Genomic DNA, 24,122 nt, shown 5'->3' with positions numbered 1-24,122 from the left:
CTGTTTGGGCTGGAAATGAATCAGTTGCTGGGATAGGTGAGCTTTCATTTCCAGGAATCACCTTAAGTCACTGAGGCTTACTAAACTTTTTAAAAATTCAAAGAATTGAAGAGTCCTAAAAACTGAATACTTTAAGAGTGCAGCTGTGACTTGGCCCTCAATGAGACATTTGCTCTTTGAGCATCAGTGTAATTTTTTACGTTAATAAATGCACCCTATTTTATAATGGGAAGAGACACAGCATTGAGAAAATTTAGCCCACCTACTTTCAACTGATTCAAAATCGGGAAGGGTGTGCACAAGGAATGTGTTCTGTCTCCATACCTTTCCAATCTGTATGTAGAACAGATCATCTGGGCACACTGGGCTGTATGAGGCGGAATGTGGCATCAGGATTGGAGGAAGATTCAACAGCCTGCGTTATGCAGATGACTCAACCCTGTTTGCTGAACCTGAGGAGGATTTGAAGCTTTTGCTGCAGAAGGTCAAGGACTGCAGCCTTCAATAGGGATTGAAGCTCAATATCAAGAAACAAAGATTCTCACCACTGGGCCAATTGGCAGCATTCTGATGGCTGGTGAAGAGATTGATATAGTTAACAGTTTTATTTCGCTTGTATCCACAGTCAACACTCTTGCTATCAGCAGCCAGGAAATCAAGAGAAGAATTGCATTGGGAAAGTCAGATGTCAGGGACGTCTCCAGAGTACTGAAGAGCAATGACATCAGGCTGGAGACTAAGGTGCACCTAATTCAGGCCATAATCTTCATATTTGCGTGCTATGTATTGGTTGCTATGAGTTGCAAACGACTCGACGGCACATAACAACAACAACATGTATTGGAGAGCTGAACAGTGACTAGGGATGACAGAAAGAGAACTGATGCCTTTGAACTGTGGTGCTGGAGAAGAGTGTTGAATATACCATGGACTTCTAGGAGAAGAAACAGGTTTGTCTTAGAAAGGGTGAAACCACGCTGTTCCTTGGAGACAAGGATTCGGAAGCTTCGTCTGACATACGTTGGGCATGTTGCAAGGAGGGACCGACCAGTCCTTGATGAGATGGATCGAGTCAGTGAATGAGGTAATGGGATTAGGTGTATCAGCGACAGCGGGGTTGGCACGGGATAGAGCAGGGTTTAGGACTCTTATACATAGGGTCGCTAGGAGTTGCAAGCGACTCGTCACCACATAACAACAACAACAACAACCTTCAATTGCCCGCTGGAGAAGGATAGCCAGCCTTCCTCTTTGAGATTTACTTCCTCTGAAAACGTCCTGGAGGATTATCTGTGCCACACAACAAACACCACTTTCTACTGTAAAATGCTTCTACCACATACCATGTATATGGTCAACCGAGAACTGTGGACTTGAAACACTTTTAATGGTGATTCATTACCTCCCAAAGCAATTACTTTTTTTTTTTTTTTTTTATTCTCCAGAAGCCTGCTTCTTGGTTAACTCTGTCTTGCTGATTGGCTTTCCTCCTTAGGAGTGCACTCCTTAAAAAAAAAAAAAAGTATTAATATAAAAATCTTATTGCTGATCAGTGGAATCTGACTCGGAGAAACCATATACACAGAGTAGAAACTGATCCACAAGGTTTCCAAAATCTTCTTGGCAAGAAGCATTTCAAGCACTTGACACCGTTTACTCTTCTTTCATTTTACAGCCAAGAAAACCAGTAGACCCTAGCTGTGAGTGATGCAATAGATCCTTAGGTTTCTTTCCATTAGCAGTCCAAAGCTTAACCGCTCAGCCACCAGTTCTCCTTCAAGTCAAGAAAAGCACTTTGAATTCTCTGGTAATTGTCCTTAGCCATGAAACAGTGAATCATGCTTTCGCTTTGTTTCTGGACAATCATATCCAGCAGACACAACCTTTGCCCTCAAACACTGATACAAGCAAACTTGTTGACTTCACACCTCAATCAGCTTTTCTTGAACTCTCATCTGAACAAACATTCATTTTTGATCCGCGGAAATCCTGTTCAGCGTCCGGAAGGGCCGGCTTAGTCTGTTGTGGTTCAGCCAGCCTCTTAACTACGCTGAAGATTTGGTTTCCTCTTTCTCCTCTGGTTTTAAAAAGTTAGACCTAAAGCAATTTACGTTAGTCTGTTAGACAATGAAAGGGCGCCCCGATTCCATTCCAGGAAACTGGTTTCAACACAGTAATAAAGAAGTGGACCAGCCAGCCAGAGAGGAGGCTAGGGACTCTGACACCGAGGTGGTATCCAGGTAAACTGCGAGGGCGAGAAGTTTGGGGGTGCGGCCACTGTAGCTGCGAGGGAGCAGCAGAGACACCGAAAGGCGCGCGGTCGGGCGCCGGGTTGAGCGCCCCGTGTGGACGCGCCTGGGACTTCAGGCCTGGGAGCGGGTCACCGCGTGCTGCAGAGGTGGGGACTCGGCCCTCCCCCTCCTATCTATAAAGGGCGTAGGGCCGGATCCTGGAGTTTCACTGCCGACCCACCAAAGAGATAAAGTGGAGGGAGAGGGAGAGAGTCAGTCTTATGTGGACACCTACAGTGAAAGATTCAGAGACAGACAGAAACAGAGAAGCAAGGTGAGAGGCAAGTGAGATTTTCCTATCAGTTTTCCAAGCCAAGGCAGTATCCAAGTCAAGGGAGTGGGAGGGTCCGGTGGTTTAGACTCGGGAACTCTCAGAGGGCCATTTTCTACAGCTGCGTGGGGCTGCTTCTCTCACCCCTTTTGTGTTTACGGCGGAGGAAATTAAGCAGAAAGACAGGAAGAGGAAGCGTTGTTCTGCAGCTAGTAATGGTTTTAGTTCTTGCTAATCAATGGCATGGTTTGGGGCTTTATATCCGGGAGGAGCATGTGTCACTGCACATGAAGCAAATCCTGGGCCATTTGCAAACCTGGTTCCAGGGCAACTGGCTCCATGCCCAGCCTGGCGTTCGAGGTCTCCGGCCACACTGCGCTCCCTGGTCTAGCCGGCGGGTGGCCTGGTAACTTTATCTCTGTCCCCCTTTCCCCCCTTTATCTCAGGCTCTCCAGGAGGCCCAGGGGCCCCGCACTACCTATCCCTACTCGGGCTGCGCAGCCTCTTCAATGCCCCTCTGGTCACTGGCTGCTGCTTTTTGGAAGGTGGCTGCGGATCAGGAGCGCTCGGTGGCACCATTGACTCTGACCTGCACCGCTGCCTGACCTGCGCGCCCTTGGGCACCTACACGGGTGCGCTCGGCGCGTCCCTGCGCGCACCAGCCTGTCGCGGGCCCTCGAGAGGCAATCCTGATCGGGATGGCCCCGGGCAGGACTGTGGCCGGACTTTTACTGCTGGCGGCCGCCGGCTTCGGAGAAGTAGTGTCCGAAACTGGGCTCGCCTTTAGCGAGGATGTGCTGAGCGTGTTCGGCGCGAATCGGAGCCTGTCAGCGGCGCAGCTGGGGCGCCTGCTGGAGCTTTTGGGAGCCGCCCCCGTGGAAGGAGCTCCAGAGCCTGGGCAGCTGCACTTCAACCAGGTAAAACAGGCAAGGATCCCAGGGACTCTCCTATACTATGGGTGCCCAGATGAATCGTATTTCTTTTGGAAACTCAACTGAGTTTTCCCGTCTATGAGGCCAGGCAGGCTTTCAGAAACTGTAAATTGCTTAGAGGGAGATTGCCCGTCCTTCTCCCGTGTAGCAGCTGGTGGATTAGAACCTCTAGCCTTTGCGTTAGCAGGGTAACTCCTTACCCAATAACCACAGTATTAGTCAGACACGTGATAATTCCCTAGTTTAAGGACAGTCTTAACTTACTCACGACCAATTAAGTAAAGTTCCCAAGTAAATCTAAGAGTCAAGTATCAAAAAGAACTAACAGCGTAGTCTGAAGACCCCCGTACTGAGTTGCGCTGTGAGCTCAAGCGGCTTGGCTTCCACGCAGTTCCAATCCACCAGAAAGCTCCACAGGAGAAAGATGGACAATCTCCCCCTTTGTGATTAGCAATCTCAGAAACCAATTTTGAGTAGATTCTGCCTTGACCACCAAAAGTAAATGAATGAGTTATTGAAAATGTATGCATTCATTCTCTCATTGCCTTTGAGTGGGACCTGACTCCATACGGACCCGTCAGCAGATTTTTGGAGGCTGTATACCACACAGCAGGAAAATGTTCGTCCAGCTTTCTTCTGAGGAGCCACGGGTGGATTCGAACTGCCAGAGAGTAGCTCTCTTTTGGTTAGGAGCAAAACAACCTAACCCCTAGGTTATCAAGGCTCCAGATAAATATTCTAGGAATGAGTATTTCTGAAATCTGTGAAGCAGGCAAAATGTACTCTTGGCAATCCTCCAGGCACCCAAGTCCCCTCTTTAACTGATGTAACTGGTGCCTTGATGTTTCCTTCCTTCTGTTCAGGTGTCTGCTATTCTCAACAGGATAGCTGACTACAGTGTTTTCCATATTATTCCTCACTTATGGGAAATGCTGCTGTTAAAAAAAGTGTTTGTGTGTGTGTGTATTGCAAGGCATTTGAGAAACTCTGCATGTGGTATATACCTCTTGAGGAAATTTTGAATTTCCCAATTCATTTGACTTTTTGTTACAGATGGAGGAACTTTATCAGATCATTCCTTGCTAATACTAGGTAGCTTTGGTATTCTTTTTCATTAGAAATATCTTCTATCAGTTAAAGTAGATCATACTTAAGAAGATCACCATGTTATGTCAGAAGATAGTACCTCTTTGACCAGGCCAACGTTCATGGATGTTTTATGTATGTTCTTGAATAAACTATAGTTATAGACCCATGGGAAAATAAACAAAACCCTCATATTATATCAATAGTTGAGAAAATAAAGCCAAGTAAGCAACTTTCTGTGTATTTTCTGGCTGGTTTCTGTCCTTCCTGTCAATGCAGGGGAAATAGCTGAGCTGACTTTAGTATTTCTGTATAGAAGTAGGGACAGTCATATGACTGGAAGGAAGTTTTGGGGATTTGACTTGAAGTTGCCTATCTGTATCCCACACATTGTTTTAACTTAAATTATCTCCTTATCTTGCTTGCAGTCTCTGAAGGTGCACATGATCCCCGAGACACCCCTTGGCAAGTTATCTAGGGAACTTGGTTCAGCAATTTGATTCTCTATTTATGAGTAGATTAGAATGCCTTAATGCCTAAATTATATGTGTGTTGACACCTTATTTTTCCTTCTAAAGGGTATTTAACTACCCTTGTTATGAACTCCATTGGTATACAAATGAGATGAGAAGCAGTTCATAATTAGGTTGGCAACAAAGGGAAGCCAAATATTATTTATCACTCAATCAAGCCTACCAAACATCTGTTTGATGTTCTAAAAAGTCCTAAGGAAAATAACAATCACCAGTTAAGCGATGACAAACGAAATGCCAATTCAGAAAAATTCATTAATTTGCTAGTAATGGAAAGACTTTTGCAATACACTCATTCTAGCTCTGAAATCATCTCGTTTAGGGCCATGAATGTCCCCATTGTTACTTAACAAACATCAATGTTAGTTTCCTCACCTGTGTTGTGTTGTTGTTATGTGTAGTCACTAGCGACCCTATGTACAATAAGCCCTAAAATTTGCTCTATCCTGTGCCAAATCTACTGTCTCTGACACACCTACCTTTATTCACTGAATCCATCTCTTCAATGGTCTTCCTCTCTTTCTCTGTCCCTCTACCCTTCTAAGCATGATGTCCCTCTCCAAGGACTGGACCTGTAGCAAAGTATAATAATAATAATAAAAAATATGCATGCACCTTTTTTTGAAAAGCTTGATTTTTCTGACCTTGGAAAAGACTTAGAAAGCAGAATTAGATTCAATGGGCCTGAGATTTGCTGAATTTTCTGAAAGATCTACCTACAAACAGCATTATGTCTTTGGATGAAGGCTCTAGTATTTCCTAGGTTAACTTTTCTCTGTTTATGTTGTACTGTACTCTGGAGGTGTGTTAGACAACTTTGGAAGGCTTTATTTATTTGTTAAAAATGGTCCTAATGGTTAAATATAGAAGATTATTTAGGGCCATGAATGTTTCCATATTATCAGAGTACTCCTGGGTATGTTTTCAGTTCTTTTATTTGTTCAGGTGTTCCTTTCTCATTTGCTTAACCAAAGGGTTTTGGGGTGTTTTTCCAAGTTTTTACTTATAAACACCAGTTAAGCAGTTTACAAAAGGAAAGACCCCCTTGGTCTAAATTACCATGCTAAATGGCAAGAAATACCTTTGTTTAATTAGTCTCCAGGTTTTAATAGAAGTGTTCAAAGTGTTGGAGTGAGTGGTGTTGAGAAAGCAACTTCTCCGCCCCTTTTGTTTCTCCTTCCTGAATCTATTCTTTGGATATATGTTGTGTAGCATGATTCCAACATCTTTTTCTTTCCCATTCTTCACATGACTTCTTCATATGACTTTAATTATTAAGCCAGAAGCTTGAAACTTGTAATTTCTGTCAGTTGCTATTGTTACTACCGTAGATGTGCCCACAGAGAGCCCATATGAAGAGTAGGACTGAACTGCCCCATAGCTGTTCTGAACCTGTAATCTTTACTGAAACAGACTGTCAGGTATTTTGTCCCACAGAGATGCTGATGTGTTTGAAATACTGACCTTTTTTTAACTCTCTTCTGATAACTTGTCCCAGACAAGTCTCCTCTATTCATCTTCACTCACTCACCCATCCACTGTCAGTCAATCATGAACTCACTCATGACTGTTGACCTTCCAGCAGGTTTCTGAGGCTATAAATTGCACTGGAGGAGATTGCCCATCTTCTCTCTCAGAGCCATTGGTAGATTTGAACTTCCAGAGAGGTTAGCAATTCAACTCCTTGCAGATTTCTTGTTGTTACGTGCTATCGAGTCACCTGTGACTCATAGCAACCCTATGTGCTCTGAAACCTACCCTATGCTGAGCCATCTCATTGTATCCAATAGATCTAATCCCATTTCTCCAGTCACTGAGTAAGTCTGTCTCATCCTGGGTCTTCCTCTCCTGTGCTATACTTCCATGCTTCCAAACAGGATGTCTTTCTCCAATGACTGGTCCCTCCTGGCCATGTGCCCAAAGTATGTGAGACAGAGCTTTAGAATTCTTGCCTCCAGAGAGCAGCTTGGTTTTACCTTCTCCAGGACAGATCTGTTTGTTCTCTGGCAGTCCACGGTATGCTCTTCAGTACTCTACAAAGGTCCCGACAGCAGACTTTCCCTATACATATTAGTTATTTCGAAAGAAGTTTTTTTGCCAATGTCTTTAATGCAGGTCTTACTTCTTCCTTCATTACTATTGATTGGTTCCTGTTCTTATGATACTTCCTGAAATTTTTCAGTGTCAATCAGTTCTTTTTGGTACAATGACTCTGTGTATTCCCTCTTTCTTTTGATGGTTTCTGGATCATTCAATATATTGCCCATAGCCTCTTTCATTATTGCTACACAGGGCTTAAATTTGTTTTCAGTTCTTTCAGCTTGAGAAAGGCAGAGCTAGTTCTTCCCTTTTTATTCTACAATTCTAGCTCTCTGCACATTCCATTATAATACTTGCTTTTTCCTCTGAGGTGCTGTTTGAAATAATTTGTTCAGCTCTTTCACTTAGTTGTATTTTCCTTTAGATTTGGCTTCTCCATGTTCCGGTGCAATCTTTAGAGTCTCTTCTGACATTCATTTAGATTTTTTTCTTTCTCCTCTGCTTTTGAAACTTTTGCTTTCTTCATGGAGGATATTCTTGATATCATCTCACAATTCATCTGGTCTTCTATCATTGGTCTTCAATTCCTCAATTCTATTCTTAAGATTAACATGAAATTCAGATGGAATTGATTCAAGAAGCTGGACACTATGAAGAGGAGTGTGGCATCAGGTTTGGAGGGAGACTCATCAATAACCTGCATTATGCAGATGACACATTGTTACTTTCTGAAAGTGAGGAGGGCTTGAAGCACTTGTTGCAGAAGATCAAGGAGTGCAGCTTTTAGTATGGATTGTGTCTCCATATCAAGAAAACAAGAGTCATACCACTAGTCAAATAGGCAGTGTCATGATGTATGGAGAGGAGATTGAAACTGTTAACAGCTTCATCTTGCTTGGATTCACGATTAACACCTCCTTGGTACCATCAGTCAGCAAATAAGGAGATGCATTGCACTGGGAAACTCTGTAGTTAAAGACCTTTTCAAATTATGGAAGAGTAGTGATGTCAGTTTGAGGACTAAGGTGCATTTGATTCAGGCCATGGTCTTTCCTATTAGGCCATGCATCCGAGATCTGGACAATGAATAAGGATGACCGAAAAAGAATTGATGCCTTTGAACTGGGGGGTTGAAGAGCACTGGACAATCCATGGATGGTGAAGAGGATGAACAGATACCTTAGAGATGGTACAGCTGGGAGTGCTCTTTGGAGGCAAGAATGATGCGGCTTAGCCTCACATACTTTGGACATGTTGCTAGGAGGTGCTTTCCTTGTAGAGGGACATGATGTTGGGAAAGGTAGAGGGTCAGCAAGGGAGAGGAAGACCCTCAACCAGGTGGATTAACAAGATCAAGAAGTGTGAGGATAGCACAGGACAGAACAGGGTTCAGATCTTTTGTTCATAAGGTTGTTGTGAGTCGTGCTTGACTTAATGGCACCTAACAACAATAAAAACAACACGAACAACAAAGAGCTTTTAGCTGTTAGAGCATGAATTTGAAAAATAGATTAACAAGTCTTGCTTGTATGCATATTAATAATATTCTATTAAAACACTATACTTTAGGATAGAACTTGATATAGTCTTTGTAAATGAAACACTATTCTTTCTCTGCTTTTCACTGCTAGCATAGTACCCAAAGTGATTGTCAGATTCAAAGTGACAAAATCCAGCCCATCTCATCTCACTAATGCCTAGAATGTTGATATTTATGTGTTCCATTTCATTTTTCACAACTTCCATTTTTCCAACATTCATCTATCATATTCCATATTTCAACTATTAAATGACATTTGCAACGGTTTCTCCTCTTTTTGATTGACTTCTAAACTGGATTCTACTTCTAATACTATAACTAAACAAGTTTCTTTGTAGGTTTTTCAGGAGCCTGATATGTTGTTATTGTTGTTGTTGTTGAGTATAGAGTTGGAACCAACCCATAGTGGCTTTTCAGAGGCAATTAATTGCACAGGAGGAGATTGCACGTCCTTCTTCTGCGGAGGAGCTGATGGCTTCAAACCATGTGCCTTTGAGATTGCAGCTCAGCTTCTTGCCACTAGGTCACCTGTTGTTGTTGTTGTTATGTGCCGTTGAGTCACTTGCCACTCATAGCGACCCTATGTACAACAGCTCTAAACTCTGTTCTGTGCCAATCTCATTGTCTCCCACACACTCATCCCGATTGTCCCAGTCACCGAATCAATCCACCTCCCAGATGGTCTTCCCTTCCTGCACCTGCCCTCTACCCTCCCAAGCATGATGTCCTTCTCCAAGGACCGGTCTCTCCTTACAACATGACTAAAGTATGTCAGACGGAGCCTCAGAATCCTTGCCTCCAAGGAGCAGCCCGGTTTAGCCCTCTTCAGGATGAATCTGTTTTCTTAGCACTCCATGGCACCCTCAGCACTCTTCTCCAACACTAAAGCTCAAAAGCATCAATTCTCCTTCTATCCTCCCTGGTCATTGTCCAGCTCTTTGACGCTTAACAAGTGATTGCAAAGACCATGGCCTGTACCAGACCCACCTTAGTCACCAGAGACACACTGTTGCTCTTCAGTACTTTAGAGAGGTCCCTAACAGCAGACTTTCCCATCACAATATGTCTTTTAGTTTCCTGGCTGCTGGTGCCAAGAGTGTTGATTGTGGAGCCAAGCAGACTAAAGCTGTGAACAATCTCAATCTCTTCACCATCCATCCTGATACTGCCAATTGGTCCAGTGCTGAGAATCTTTGTCTTCTTGACATTGAGCCTCAAACCATATTGAAGGCTGCAGTCCTTGACCCTCTGCAGCAGGCACTTCAGGTCCTCCTCAGTTTCAGCAAGCAGGGTTGTGTCATCTGCATAATGCAGATTGTTGATAGATCTTCCACCAATCCTGATTCCACATTTCTCCTCATAGAGCCCAGCCTCCCAGATGATCTGTTCTTCATACAGGTTGAAAAGGTATGGAGACAGGACACATCCCTAGCGTATGCCCTTCCCAATTTTGAACGATGCAGTGTTTCCCTGCTTTGTTCTGACGACTGCCTCTTGGTTCAAATATAAATTTCGCGTTAGTTATGGTCTACACAGTCAAACACCTTTGCATAATCAATGAAGCACAGATAGACATTCCTCTGGTACTCCTAGTTTGTCTTAATTTGGGAGCTCTAATAAAACCTGTGGACCATGGATTAATCCTCTGCCATTTGACACTCTGGTGACACGACTTTTAATATTTTAGCACTGTCAAAGTACCTCAGTACAGCAAACTGACAGGCAAGTGATATACTAATTAGAACAATGATAAACAAGCAAGAATGCAGATACTCAAGCTACAAAGTAACTAGCAATATACTGATCATTTCTGTCACACAACAAACTGAGAGGTAAATCTCACAGTTTAGGAGCGTCTAAACAAAGAATATCAGAAGAATGTCTGTTTGTGCTTTATTGACTATGCAGAAACATTTCACTATGTGGATCATAACAAATTATGGCTACCAATGTGAAAAATGGGAATCCCAGAACACTTATTTGTGCTCATGTGAAACCTATAACTAGATTAGAAGGCTGTTATGTGAACAGAGCAAGGGAACACTACATTGTTTAACATTAAGAAAGTATGTGTCAGAGTTCCATCCATTCTCTATATCTGTTCAATCTGTATTTTTAACAAATTATTCAAGAAGTTGGACTCCATGAAGAAGAATTTGGCGTCAGGATTGGAGGAAGACTCATCAACAACCTTCAGTATGCAGATGACACAACTTTGCTGGCTGAAAATGAAGATGACTTGAAGTACTTGAAACTGAAAATCAGACACTGCAGCCCTCAATATGGGTTACATATCAACGTCAAGAAAACAAAAATTCTCACAACTGGACTGATAGGCAACATCATGATAGATTGAGAAAAAGATTGAAACTATTAACTACTTCATCTTTCTTGGGTTCACAATCAATACACTTGGTACCAGCACTCAGGAGATCAGGAGAAATACTGCACTGGGAAAGTCTGCAGTCAGAACCTCTCCAAATTATAGAGGAACAATGATTTTTGAGGACTAAGGTGCCCTTGGTTTGGACCATGTCCTTTTCAGTCACTTACTATGCATCTAAGAGCTTACTAACGAATAAGAATGACAGAAGATGAATTCATGCCTTTGAGCTGTGGCATTGGACAAGAGTGTAGAATCTCAGAAACTGCCAAACACACAAATACATGTATCTTGTAAAAGACACAGTCAGAGTACTCCTTGGAGGTAAAGATGGTCAAGCTTCAACTCACATACTCTAGGCATGCTAGCAGAGAGAGTCTGTTCCTTGAAGAAGGGTATTATGCTTGGAAAGATGGAGGGACGGTGAAGGAGAGGACAACCCTCAACCAGATGGATTGGCACAGTGTCTGCAGCAATGGGCTCGAGTGTGTCAGAGATCGTGAGGATGGCACAGAATAGGACAAGGTTCAGATCTATAGTTCATAGGGTCGTTCTGGGTCATACTCGACTCCACAACACCTATAACAACAAAAGGCTTTGGTGTCATAGACGGTAAGGAGTTTCACTGCCAACTCAAAGGCAATCAGATTAAAATCACCAGTTGCTCTTCAGAAGATAGATATTTTTCTTTTATCCTATCATTTACAGTCTCTGAAAACCAGCTGGAGGGTAAATTATGAGTTGGTTACTACTTGATGGCAATAAGTTTAGGTAGATGGAAGTAATATATAGACCATGCTCTTCTTTTAGAGACCCTCGCCCCCCATGAACTGTCTCTCCATTGGTAGGTCTAAATTTCATTATGTCTCTTTATAACCTGTGCTAATCTACACAGTTGCTGAACAAAGTCATTATTTCTTCTATTAATTCACTTTACACTTTTCTTCAGTCGTATCTTAGATTGTTTTCTTTGTAGACTCCAACCTGTAATGTCGTTCTCTTCCCTTCATCACCAAACAACATCCTACATTTCAAAAGCTCAATTAAACTCCCCCATAAAATTAAAACTCCCTCTCTGAAGTATCAGAGCTAGTGTTGATTCATTTATTCTTCTCTTTTCTTAACTCCTGACGTGTTTTTATTATACATGTGCTCAACAGACATTTTGTAATTACACCGTAATTTAGAGGGGCCATTTAAAAGTGCAAATCTAATTATATCACTCATCTTATTAAAACAATTCACTGCCTTCAAGATAAACTTCAAACACTGTAACATGACTTAAAAGCACTTTTATGACTGATCTTTATAAATTTCTTAATCTTACCATTCTCCACTGTTTCAGTTTTAATGATTCTCCGTACACACCTGTTTCTACCTCATGTATCAGTTTGGCTATCACTTCTTCAGAGAATCTTTTCTTGATATGATCAAGCATTTGAAAGTATCCTTTTCTTTGTGATCTTATTTTTTGCTTGTATAGTCATAATAGAATTATTACATAATGTATAGGTAATTTTATATATTTTACAGTTTCCTGTTTACATAGTTGTACTAGACTTTGAAACAGTTTAAGCAAATTGAAGAGCTGACTCGTCTGCTTAGGAGTTTATGTTGTTGTTATGTGCTGTTGAGTCGAGCAGAACTCATAACAGTCCTATGAACCTAAGCTCTGAACCCTGTTCTATTACATTATTATCATCATTTCTCTATGTTCATAGAGTTTCCAAAGGCATGTTCTTCCCAAATACAATAACACCAGGCTTGAGGGCTGCAGGCCTAAGGGCCCACCTGACTTAAATACGAAGTAGGGCTTATAGTGACTGGTAACCAAAGCCAGTTGGCATTGAATTGATTCCAGCTCATGGCAGCTCAGTGTGTGCCAGCATAGAGTTCTGCATCCAAAGGTTTTTAATGACTAATTTTTCAGAAATATGTCACCAGGCCTTTCTTCTATGTCACCCCTGGGACTTCTGATCATTCACAGTGTTTATGGACTCTATACTGTGCATTACATTTGCTTTAGATTTTTTTAAAATGATAAATGATTAACATTTTTTAAGTTGAGTGTCGTAATTTGTTCTCTTACACAACTATATTATCTTATAGGGAGTTCCGGTGGCCTATTGTACTGCAATCCCAAGGCACATGGTTCAAATCCTCCAGCTCTTCAACAGGAGAAGGATAGGCAATCTCTGTCCCTGTGATTTGTTGTTGTTGTTAGGTCCTATCAAGTTGGGTACAATTCATAATGACCCCGTGAACAACAGATGTGAACCTGTCCTATCCTGTGCCATTCTCACAGTGTTTGACACAGTGAAGCCCATTGCAGCAGTCACTATGTCAATCCATCTGGTTGAGGGCCTTCCTCTCTTTTTCTATTGCTCCACCTTTCCAAACATAATGTACCTCTCCAAGGAATAGCCTCTCCTAGTAACATGGCAGATGTATGTTGAGAGGAAGCTTTATCAGCTTTGTGTCCAAGGAGCACTCCACCTGTATTTGCTCTAAGACATATCTTTTTTCTTTTAGCAGTTCCTGGGATATATTCAGTACTCTTCTCCCACACCACAGCTCAAAGGCATTAATTCTTCTTCTGTCATCCTTTCTCACTGTCCAGTTTTCAGATGCATAGCAAGTGATCAGAAAGACCCTGGCCCAAATCAGACATACCTTAGTCCTCAAACTGACATTATTGCTCCTCAGTGATTTGGAGAGGTCCCTGGCTGTAGACTTCTCTAGTGTACTAAGTCTTCTGATTTTCTTACTGCTGGTACCATTTATTGTCGATCTAAGTAATATTAAATCATTGACAACTTCAGTCTTTTCTCCATTCGTCATGATGCTGCTTATCGGAAAGACCATGTCTGAAACAGATGCACCTTAGTCCTCAAACTGACACCTTTGCTCCTCAATAATTTGGAGAGGTCTCTTAATGCAGACTTTCCCAGTGCAGTAGGTCTCCTGATTAACTTACTACTGAAACCAAGGGTGTTGACAGTTTCAGTCTTCTCTCCATTTATCATGATGTTGCCTATTGTTCCAGTGATAAGAATGTTTGTTTTTTTGATGTTGACATGCATTCCATATTTGAAGGCTGTATTCTTCGATCTTCTGCAGCAAGTACTCCTCACCTTCAGCAAGCAAGTTGTGTCAATTTGCGTAATGCAAGTTCTTAATGAGTCTTCCTCTGACCTTGATGCCACATTCTTCTTTATAAAGTCCAGCTTCTCAAATAATTTGCTCTGCATACAGATTGAATAGGTATGGAGAAAAGATACAACTTTCTCACACACTTTTCTTAATTTTAAACCATGTAGTGTTCCTTTCCTCTTGTTCTACATATGGGTTTTGTGTGATCATGCGTAAGTGTTGTGGGAAGCCCATTTTTCTCAATGTTAGCCATAACTTGTTATGATCTACATAGTCAAATGCTTTTGCCATGCCGTTTAATGCCTTTGAAAACCTGCTGGAGAATCAGCTATGGGTGAGTTCGGACTCGAGGAACACAACAAAAACAACAACAACAACAACAGCATAATTTGGGCCCTGGTGTGATTTTTATTAGAAGAGCTATAAGATAGAGCTGCATATAACTGAAGTGTTACGTAGACTATTGTAAGTCGAGTTAAAGAATTACAAATGAAAGTGTGATTGGTTCAGGTCTGTATTTTCAGAAAATAAATCTGGCATTGGAGCTTAGAATGTATAGTGGATTGAAAACAGAACTAAGGAGGCAGCTATATACTTACTGGATGCTTGAATCGAGAGACAAGTGGAAAGTTACGTAAGAAGTTCGGCTTCTAAAGACTTCTGGAAGAATAGGCATGGATGGAATGTGTAGAAAAATTCGTGATGATAAACACCAATTCCTTCTTTTTCTCAGAGTGCACATTTGACTGTTAGATCTCTTTATTAATTTCTGGTCCTTTCATTACAGAAAGGCATATCTTGAAGTAGAGTCTTGGTGTTTCAGTGAATGGTCAGAAGATGCATAGCAAAAAGAATGGGAAGGGAGGGTGTATGTGTGTGTGGTCATTACATACATGTTATATGTATTATTTGTTATTCTATAAATTGATTTTTCTTGGTGTTGGATTAGTGGTGGAGTTAATAAGATGAAGGAGATTCATAGAAGCATTTGTGTGGGGGGAAGATAAAGAGCATCTACTTTTATTTATTTATCAGCACTTACGTGTTGAGACTTGATGGAGTCAATCTGTTAGGAATGCCTTCCAACCTGCTTTTTGAGGTGAGAGGCTACAAGGGTGGGACAAAGGGTGAGGTTGAACTTGGGTTACTTGTCAAGTAGCCTGTGAGACAATGGCTCCATTTTTGTGTATCATATTTCCTTACTTAACTTTATTGTGTAGGCTGTGGTCATGGTTTCCAAGAGATTTGGGGAAATAGGAGAGGAACATTGATACCTTATTTGACTGAGATGCCAGTTTATTTAGTTTGTCTAGATGATGGGTAACACTGAGATCTGCATATTCAAATGCTTTTATTCTGCCTTTTGCACTCACTCCAATCTACAGTTTTTACTACAGAAGTACCCATTCTGAGATGTTATTATAAGAAGAGTTTATCTATCTTTTACTGTGTGGCTTTTTGTTATTGTTGTCAGGTGCTATTAAGTTGGGTCTAACTCACAGCAACCTTATTTATTATAATCTCTATTGTACATATGCCCTCTTACTCACTTTGTGTGCATAAATACCTATATTTGTATGTATCGTGGTGAATAAGGAGATGCACTGCTAACCCAATAGCTGGTGGTTCAAATCCACCAGTTGTTCCACTGGAGGAAGATGGAAAATCTCCTGTGTGGTTTATAACCTCTGAAAACCTTCTGGAAGATCAGCTGTTGAGTCGATTCCAACATGATGGCAATGAGAGAGAGAGAGAGAGAGATTGAGAGATCTGTAGGTTATGATGTGCCGTTGAATCAAAACTGACTCATAGCTGACCTGTCAGCAGATTTTCAGATGCTGTGAATCACATGGAAGGATATCTATCAATATAAATAGATAGTGATCTGGTGGTATAATCTGTAGGGCATTGCTCTGCTAATCCAAAGGCGATGCCTCTCTAGTGGTTAGAATCCACTAGTGGCCCCTCATGAGAAAGATGAACATTCTCCTCCCACGTAGTTTTCAGTCTTGGAAATCCACCGGATGGTGAGCTGTAAGTCAGTTCCAACTCGATGACATTGAGTTGAGTAGCTGTGAAGATGTAATTGTCTTTTAAAGAATTCTATGACAAAGTACTTTAATATCTTAATTTTACCCATGAGGAAAATTTGGTAAAAAGAGGCTAGGAATACTTACCAGTGTTATGCCCTAAGGGTAGAACCTCTAGACGCCCTGGAACATTGTGCTGCCTGTTTTGAATTATAGTCTAGAAAAATCTTAACCTTTTTAGCCAGGGCTACTGTGAGCTCAGATTTTGAACTATGGACGGAAGTTACAAATCATCAACTACTTATCTAGCTTTGTTGCTCAGTCATGTTAAAGGAATAGGATTAAAGCTATGGAGGCTATAATAACATTACTGTTCCTGGCTTAGAGAATTTGTAATCTGATAGGAAAGTAAAATGGAAATTTGTAAAAAGCAAACAGACAAGGTGAAATTGTGATAAAGTTAAGTAGTCATCAGAGCTAAGGTTACTGGAAACATCACAAGACAGTATATGAATAATTTCCAAATAAATGCTGTAGATAGCATGTACTACTAGTTTTGAAGTAGAGAGGATGTTTTTGCATTAAAAATGATTCTTGGAAGAGATATAACTCAGTCAATTAAGTTTTTTGGTGCGTATTTATTATCTGGTTTTGTTTTTTAAATAATCACCTATTGAACATCATCTACATGTTCCAAATGGATATGCACTATTAATTATATTAAATTATCTTGTGTGTTATGTGACTCTTCTTTCATAGAATAACGTTTATCTGTATACACACACACACACACGGACTTTTGCAAAGCAAATATTTTATATTTTGAGTGTGAGTTTTTCTAATTCTGGGTTTCAAAATTTTCTTGGGTAAAATCAACTTGAACTTTTTTATGTGTAAGCTTCAGGGCAGATTGAAATGCATGCAGTTTGAATCCATTTGAAAAGATGGGAAATCTCCTCTTGTGTGACTTATTGCCTCTGAAAACCTTCTGAAGGAGTTAGCTATGTAATGTTCTTTCTTGAAGGCAAACAACAACAGCAACAACAACAACAACACTATTAAAAAGCCCTGTTCAGTTCAGGTATCCTTTTCAATCAGGAAGTTTTCTGCCAATAAAGCTACTTGATCTTCTGGCTGTTTTAAAGAGTAGAAGCTCTCTTTCATCATGATGGTGAAGCAAGTACCTTTCTGACTGCATGAAATAGGAGAAAAGTGGTTTTTATTTAGAGCTTGAGGAATTATTTGGAATAATGAGGAAAGGGTAGTTGAGTGGAGGATTTATCTAAATGTCTAACTCCATTTGTAGGTAAGATATTGCTGCTGGGTGGGAGTTGGAAGCTCTTCACATGTCTAGCTTCCCCTTCCTAAACAACATGCCTCTTCGTCTGACATACTTTGGACATGTTGGAGGGATAGGTCCTTGGAGAGGGATATCATGCTTGGGAGGGTGGAGGGACAGCGCAGGAGGGGAAGACCCTCTATGAGATGGATTGATTCAGTGACTGGGGTAATTGGGATGGGCGTGTCAGAGTCAGTGCGATTGGCACAGGATAGAGCAGGGTTTAGGGCTGTTGTACATAGGGTCACTAGGAGTCGCAAGCGACTCGACGGTACATAACAACAACAATAGATCAATGATGATAGTTATAGGAAGGCTTCAGGCCTTTCGTTCATAGGGTCGCTATGAGTTGTGCTCGACTTGACGGCAATCAACAACAACAACCACCACCCAGAGAGGAGAGGAGAGGTAAAATTTCCTTAATTGGGATAGATCTGTTGGACTGCTAAGGATAATATTGGCAGTTTGAATGCTCAAGCCAGTGATCAGGAGAAAGGTGAACAGTTTACTTCTGTTAAGATTCACAGCTCTGGACACAGTAGGTCATCATGAGTTGAAATCTATTCAGAGGCCTTTCATTGGGTTTGGTTTGATTTTAGAGATGCTCAAAGTAGAGCATTTGGGTGGATGGTTTGGAATTTTTTGTTTTCATTCAGACTATATTAATATTCTTGTTTTCGAATTATATACATCTTGAGAGATACTGGAGAGCAGAGACTTGGTTTTCTCATCATTTAAAACCTCACATTACATTTAAATCATGACTTTTTTTTAGGTGCTGCACAATGAATGGACTTGGACTTGGTATTTTGTTTTATTGTACTACCTTATATACAACCAAACATTACACTGCCTAGTGCAGTACCATCTTTGAAAACATTCCCAACTCTGACTGTTGTTGTTGCTATTAATGTTATGTACGGATGAGTTGGAGTAAATCTCACGGGAGGAGATGGCTCATCTTTGTGGTGGATTTGAATTCAGTGCTTTTGAGTTGTAGAACAACAACTCCTTACCAGTTAATAGGTATTTTCTAGAACAACAACTCCTTACCAGTTAATAAGTATTTTCTTTAAATTTAGATAATGTAGAGGATTCAAAATGCACTTTTGAATCCTCTTCATTATCAATTGCTCTTGGTGGTGATGAATTTTAAAGGACGGAGAAAAAAGGAATATAAGATTGGAAAAGGAGATATGAAGGATTGACATTCCTTAGGAAAATGAGAAACGTCTCTAAATGTGGGCAGCTTACTCTAGTTAATAAGAGTTTCTGAGTTGTATTTAAGAATAACTTTTCCCAGGGAATTGTGAACATGACTAAACAGACAAAATTAAGATTATAGGATTATTTGCAATGCATTTTATTTGGGGGAAATGTTACTAAACTCCATAAGGAACTATGTAGTCAGAGTTTTGCAGTTTTCAATTTGCAGGTCCAGATAACAGGAGATTCCTGTTTGTAACTGAAACTACCTTATTCTTAAACTATTCCTAGTTCTCTGTTTCAGTGACCAAAAGAGGTTCATTGAGTCTTGGGATTTATTTTATAAAGAAATGGAACCATCATTGAATTACCTTTGTGATGGCTGAGTTTGGTCACATTGAAAACCTTCAGAATAGAGCCTTGTTTAATTTGGCTTCTATCTCCTTCCAAAAATCCTCTGTTGTATTCTTGGCCTGACGTTTACAAGGACAAAGACAAAAAATCTGTGAATTTAGATCAAAGGTGTTTACCTGAAAATTAGTAATATGCCTTACAAATCCAAATATTTAGCATTTTCACTACTTTACAACAAATAGTCAGAAAAGAAAAAAAATTAGTTGAGCATTACTAAAACTGAATATTTAGTTCTATGAACCTAGTTCATAAATAATCGAGGATCATCATCAGTTTATTTGATGAACCTTTTAGCTCTCTAACCATATTAGAAGCTCTGGTGGCTTAGTGGTAAGGAATTGTACTGCCAATGCAAAGGTCCATGGTTTAAATCCACCAACTGCTCCATGGGAGAAAGATGGGCAGTTAACTCCCATGCAATTTGCTACCTCTAAAATCTCACTGAAGGGTCAGTTATGGGTTTGTTCTAACTCTACAGTACACAACAAACACCATCATATTAGAGAACACAACAAAATGGCTAGTAATTTGGCCCAGATGTCAGGGACCCCTTGAGCTGAATTCTATTTCTGTTATTTCCTAGGCGAGGAATCACAGGAAATAACCTTCTTTAATCCATAGTTTTCATGTCAGCAAATGAAAAAGATTTACATGATATGAATGTTTAGTTTTTGAATTAAAAAATAGGAAAAAATAGCAATATTTATTGAACATGTACCATATTAAAATATAGTAAGCTTTATGTTGTTGTTGTTATGTACCATAGAGTTGGAACTGACCTGTAGCTGACCGTCCTGTGGGTTTTCAGTATTACAGGATTATAGGCAGTAATTGAACGGGAGGAGATTGCTCATCCTTTTTCCGCAGATCAGCTGGTGGTCTCAAATTGTGTCCCTTTGGGATTGCAGCACAGCTTCTTGCCTCTAGGCCATCAGAGCTTTAGTTATATAAGTCATGCATTTATATAAGTAGAGTAATAAGTGCACTAACTCAAGAAATAATATTTCCATGGTGGTTAAGCATTCATTTGACAAGCAAAAGGCCAGTCTGAATCCACTGGCTGCTCTTTGGGAGAAAGGTGTAGTGATATGCTTCTGTAAAGTTTTATATCTACTCTATCCTGAGGATTACGAGTCAGATGCTTGAAAAGTAGAGGGCCAGCAAAAGAGAAGAACCACCTGAATCAAATAGATTGACACAGTGACTGCAACAATGGACTTGAATATGGCACAGGACCAGAGAGTGTAAGGATGGCACAAGACAGGGCAAAGTTTTGATCTGTTGTTCATAAAGTTTCTATGAGTCATAGTCGACTTGATGGCACCTAACAACAATGTGAGTCAGAATTCTACTTGGTAGAAATGCATTTGGATATGGTTTATAGAGCCTCAAGTAATAAATAATAAATAGGGCATGTGAAATGCTTACCTTTATGCCTTTCTCATGCTATGCACTTAATGAATAGTTATATTATTATATTATCAAGCTAATTGATTGCTTTAGCTTTGTTATCTTTAATAAAATTGTCTCTTATTGAAGAGCTAACTACTTTAAAGCTGTTTTTGTTGTTATGTGCCAAGTCACCTGCGATGTAAAACAGCCCTAAACCCTGCTCGATCTTTTGCCAATCTCATTGTCTCTGACACACCTACCTCCATTACCTCAGTCACTGAATCAATTCATCTAATCGAGGATATTCAACTCTTGTGCTGTTCCTCCACCCTCCCATGCATGACTTCCCTCTCCAACGACTGGTCCCTTCTTAAAACATGTCCAACGTTTGTCAGATGAAGCTTCAGAAGCCTTACCTCCAAAGGAGCAGCCTGGTCTCACCCTCTCTTGGAAGAACTTGTTTGTTCTCCTAGCAGTCTATGGTATATTCGGTACTCTTCTCCAGCATCGCGATTCAGTCATCAATTCTGTAGTCATTGTCCAGCTCTTTGATGCATTGCAAGTAATTGCAAAGACTATGGCTTGGATCAGGCCCACTCTAGTTTCCAGACTGACATCATTGCTGTTCAGAACTTTGGAGAGGTCTCTGACTTGTCTGTCAAGTACTTTTGAGCATTCAAATTAAGACAGACTAGGAAGAAGCAGGCCTTTGAAAACTCTATGCATGATAGAGAACACTTAGACTAGCAGATATGGCTGAACCCTCAAGTATGGAAACACAAAGGAAGAGGAACAGTTGTAAAAAGACACTAGTGATTGGAACATGGAATGTGAAAACCATGAATGTAGGAAAATTAGAAATTGTTAAGAAAGAAATGGAATGCATAAACATTGACATACTATGTATTGGCCAGATAAAATGGACTGGCATGGGACATTTTGAGTTCAGATGTCAAATGATTGACTGTGCTGGAGATGAAAAGGTGAGGAAAAATGGGGTTCTTTCATAGTTAAAAAAGTAATTTCTAGATCTATCTTGAAATACAATGTTTGGAGTGACAGGATAATATAAATACACATACAAGGAAGACCAGTGAATACCAGTGAATCATTCATATGCATTGCACCAACAAACAGCCAAAGAGGAGGAAATAGATTTCTATCAACTTTTGCAGTCAGAGATTGATTGAACATGTAATTAGGATGCATTAATAATAATGGGTGACTGGAATGAGAAAGTTGGGAACAGAGAAGAAGGATCAGTAGTAGTTGGAAAATAAGGACTTGGTGGCAGAAATGAAGCTGGAGTTAGAATGATAGAATTTTGCACAGCCAACAATTTATTCATTACAAATATGTTTATAAGAAACATAAATGCGGGCTATATACATGGATTTCACCTGATGCTATGCGTAGGAGTCAGATCAATTACTTTAAAGCTAGTCAACTTATAAAAAAGAGCATAGCTACAAATACACAGAAAAAAATCAGTGAGAAATAACTAGTTCAAGGACTATTTTATTGGCTTTATTGTTAGTTTTCATGCCAACTCTTACCTTGGCAATAATAGCTTTTACCACTTGCCTCTACTTCCTTTCTCAAACATTCATAAATCAGTTCTGAAATATAAACTTTAAAAGTATAAACGAATGAAGGAATTTGAGTATTTTCCTCTGCAATGGAGTAGTGAATAATCCCTCTCCTCTAAAGGAACTTGAGGCTTTATTTAGGGGTTGAATCTATTTTTTGTTTTTGTCCAAAGTTTATATCACTACTGAATATGAATAGGTAAGAGTATGTATCATGTTTCTATAAATTTATAGAATTTTAGTTTTACATTTATATTACTTCAGAGTCTTAACATGGATTTTTGCAAGCCTACAGAATTTAGGGCTTTCTACATTCAGGTGAGCATAATGTTAATTTGAAAGCAAGTAGGAGAAAAAGATTAATTTTGTTCTCACTGGAATAGGAACTGAACTACATGGCTTTTCATTGACAAGCAAATAAGAAGTGAGCCTGACATTCAGATGGAAGTAATTATCTGGGTGGCGTAAGTGGTTAAGTATTTGATTACTAATTGAAATGTGTACAGTTTGAATCTACCTGAAGCCAGCTCAGTGGTGCATAAAAACCTGTGTGGATTTTAGTTCTGCTTTGGAACACTTGGGGTCCATGGACACAAGGTGTCCATGAGTAGGAATTGACTTGAAGTTAACTTACTAGCTGGGGAAGCACAGGCAAATGACAATCTCTTTAATCGTTAGTTTTCACACCTGCTCAATGAAAAAGAAAGTTAAATGGAAGTTGAATTTCATCTGGTTAAGTTTAGTTAAAATAAAGAGGACAGTAAATACGAGGCAAAGCAGGATAATTCTAAGTAAAAGATTCTACTTTAAATTAGTACCAAATTGAAATACTATTAAAACAAAGAGACCCTTTTTCTAAGTGATGTGGAGGAACGATAAAGAGATTTTATGTCACATACTGTGGGAATGATGTCAGGAGGGGCCGAGAGGAAGACTCCGCCAGATGGGTTGACACAGTTACTGCAACAATGGCTTTAAGTACAGTGAAGATCATGAGAATGGGGCACAATTAATAGGATTTTCTCTGGTGGCCTAGTGGTAAGAAGCTGCGTTGCAATCCCAAAGGCAGGCTGTTTGAATTCTCTAGCTGGCTCCTTGGGAGAAAGGTGAACAATCTCCTCCCGTGTGATTAACAGACTCTGAAAACCCACCGGAAGGTCAGCTATGTGTCGGTTTTGGCTTGAAGGCATGAAGCAACAGCTTGTGAGAAGGTAGACAAGCACTGTCTCTAGTTACAGGATGAATGATGCCATTTAAGTAAATGTTCTGGGCAAGGAACAAATCTTGTCCTAATAAGAATGATACATAGTCTTCAGGGAGTTGTATTACTAACCCGAAAGTGGTTTGAATCCACCAACAGCTCCTTGGGAAAAGATGGGCAATCTCCTTTCATGTGATTTATAATCTTGAAAACTCAGGAGAGGGTCAGCTATGAGTTTCTTCTGACTTTATGACAATAAGTTCGAGTTTTTGAGTTTTTATTGCATGCTGGGCATTGTGCTTAGTATTTTTAAATACTTCATCTCATTAATCTTCCTAATCCTATAGGGGAAGTACTTTGTTATCCTCATGAGGAAACCCAGCCTTACAGAAGTTAAATTACTTACTCAAGTCTTTTAGTTTGTGAATGACAAATTGAGGATTTAACTCCAGCATGATCAGACTTCAAAATCTATGCTAGATATTCCACTGTTGGTTCTCAAATTGAAAAATATCATCACCTAGAGTGACTGGATTGTTGTTGTTATGTGCCGTCGAGTAACTTGAGACTCATAGCGACCCTATGTACAGTAGCCTTGAACCCTGCTCTATCCTGTGCCAATCACACTGCCTCCGACACACCCATCCCGATTACCCCAGTCACTGAATCAATCCACCTCATAGAGGGCCTTCCCCTCCTGAGCTGTCCCTCCACCCTTCCAA

At 40.3% G+C, this 24,122-nt stretch overlaps 1 protein-coding gene across 1 annotated transcript in view; it reads left to right on the top strand.

Annotated features, from left to right (window-relative positions):
- Positions 1-3,260: 3,260 nt before the first annotated feature.
- SLC39A8 (solute carrier family 39 (zinc transporter), member 8) overlaps positions 3,261-24,122 on the top strand; it is a 118,492-nt gene continuing 97,630 nt past the window's right edge. Inside the window, exon 1 of the mRNA XM_006893091.1 lies at positions 3,261-3,479. Within this exon, the coding sequence (XP_006893153.1) occupies positions 3,261-3,479 (219 nt within the window). The remainder of the gene's footprint in view (positions 3,480-24,122) is intronic.

Source organism: Elephantulus edwardii, unplaced genomic scaffold (assembly GCF_000299155.1).
Source record: "Elephantulus edwardii isolate Elephantulus edwardi_28Jun2011 unplaced genomic scaffold, EleEdw1.0 scaffold00122, whole genome shotgun sequence".
NCBI classification, from domain to species: domain Eukaryota; kingdom Metazoa; phylum Chordata; class Mammalia; order Macroscelidea; family Macroscelididae; genus Elephantulus; species Elephantulus edwardii.
This window is presented reverse-complemented; position numbering and strand designations above follow the sequence as displayed.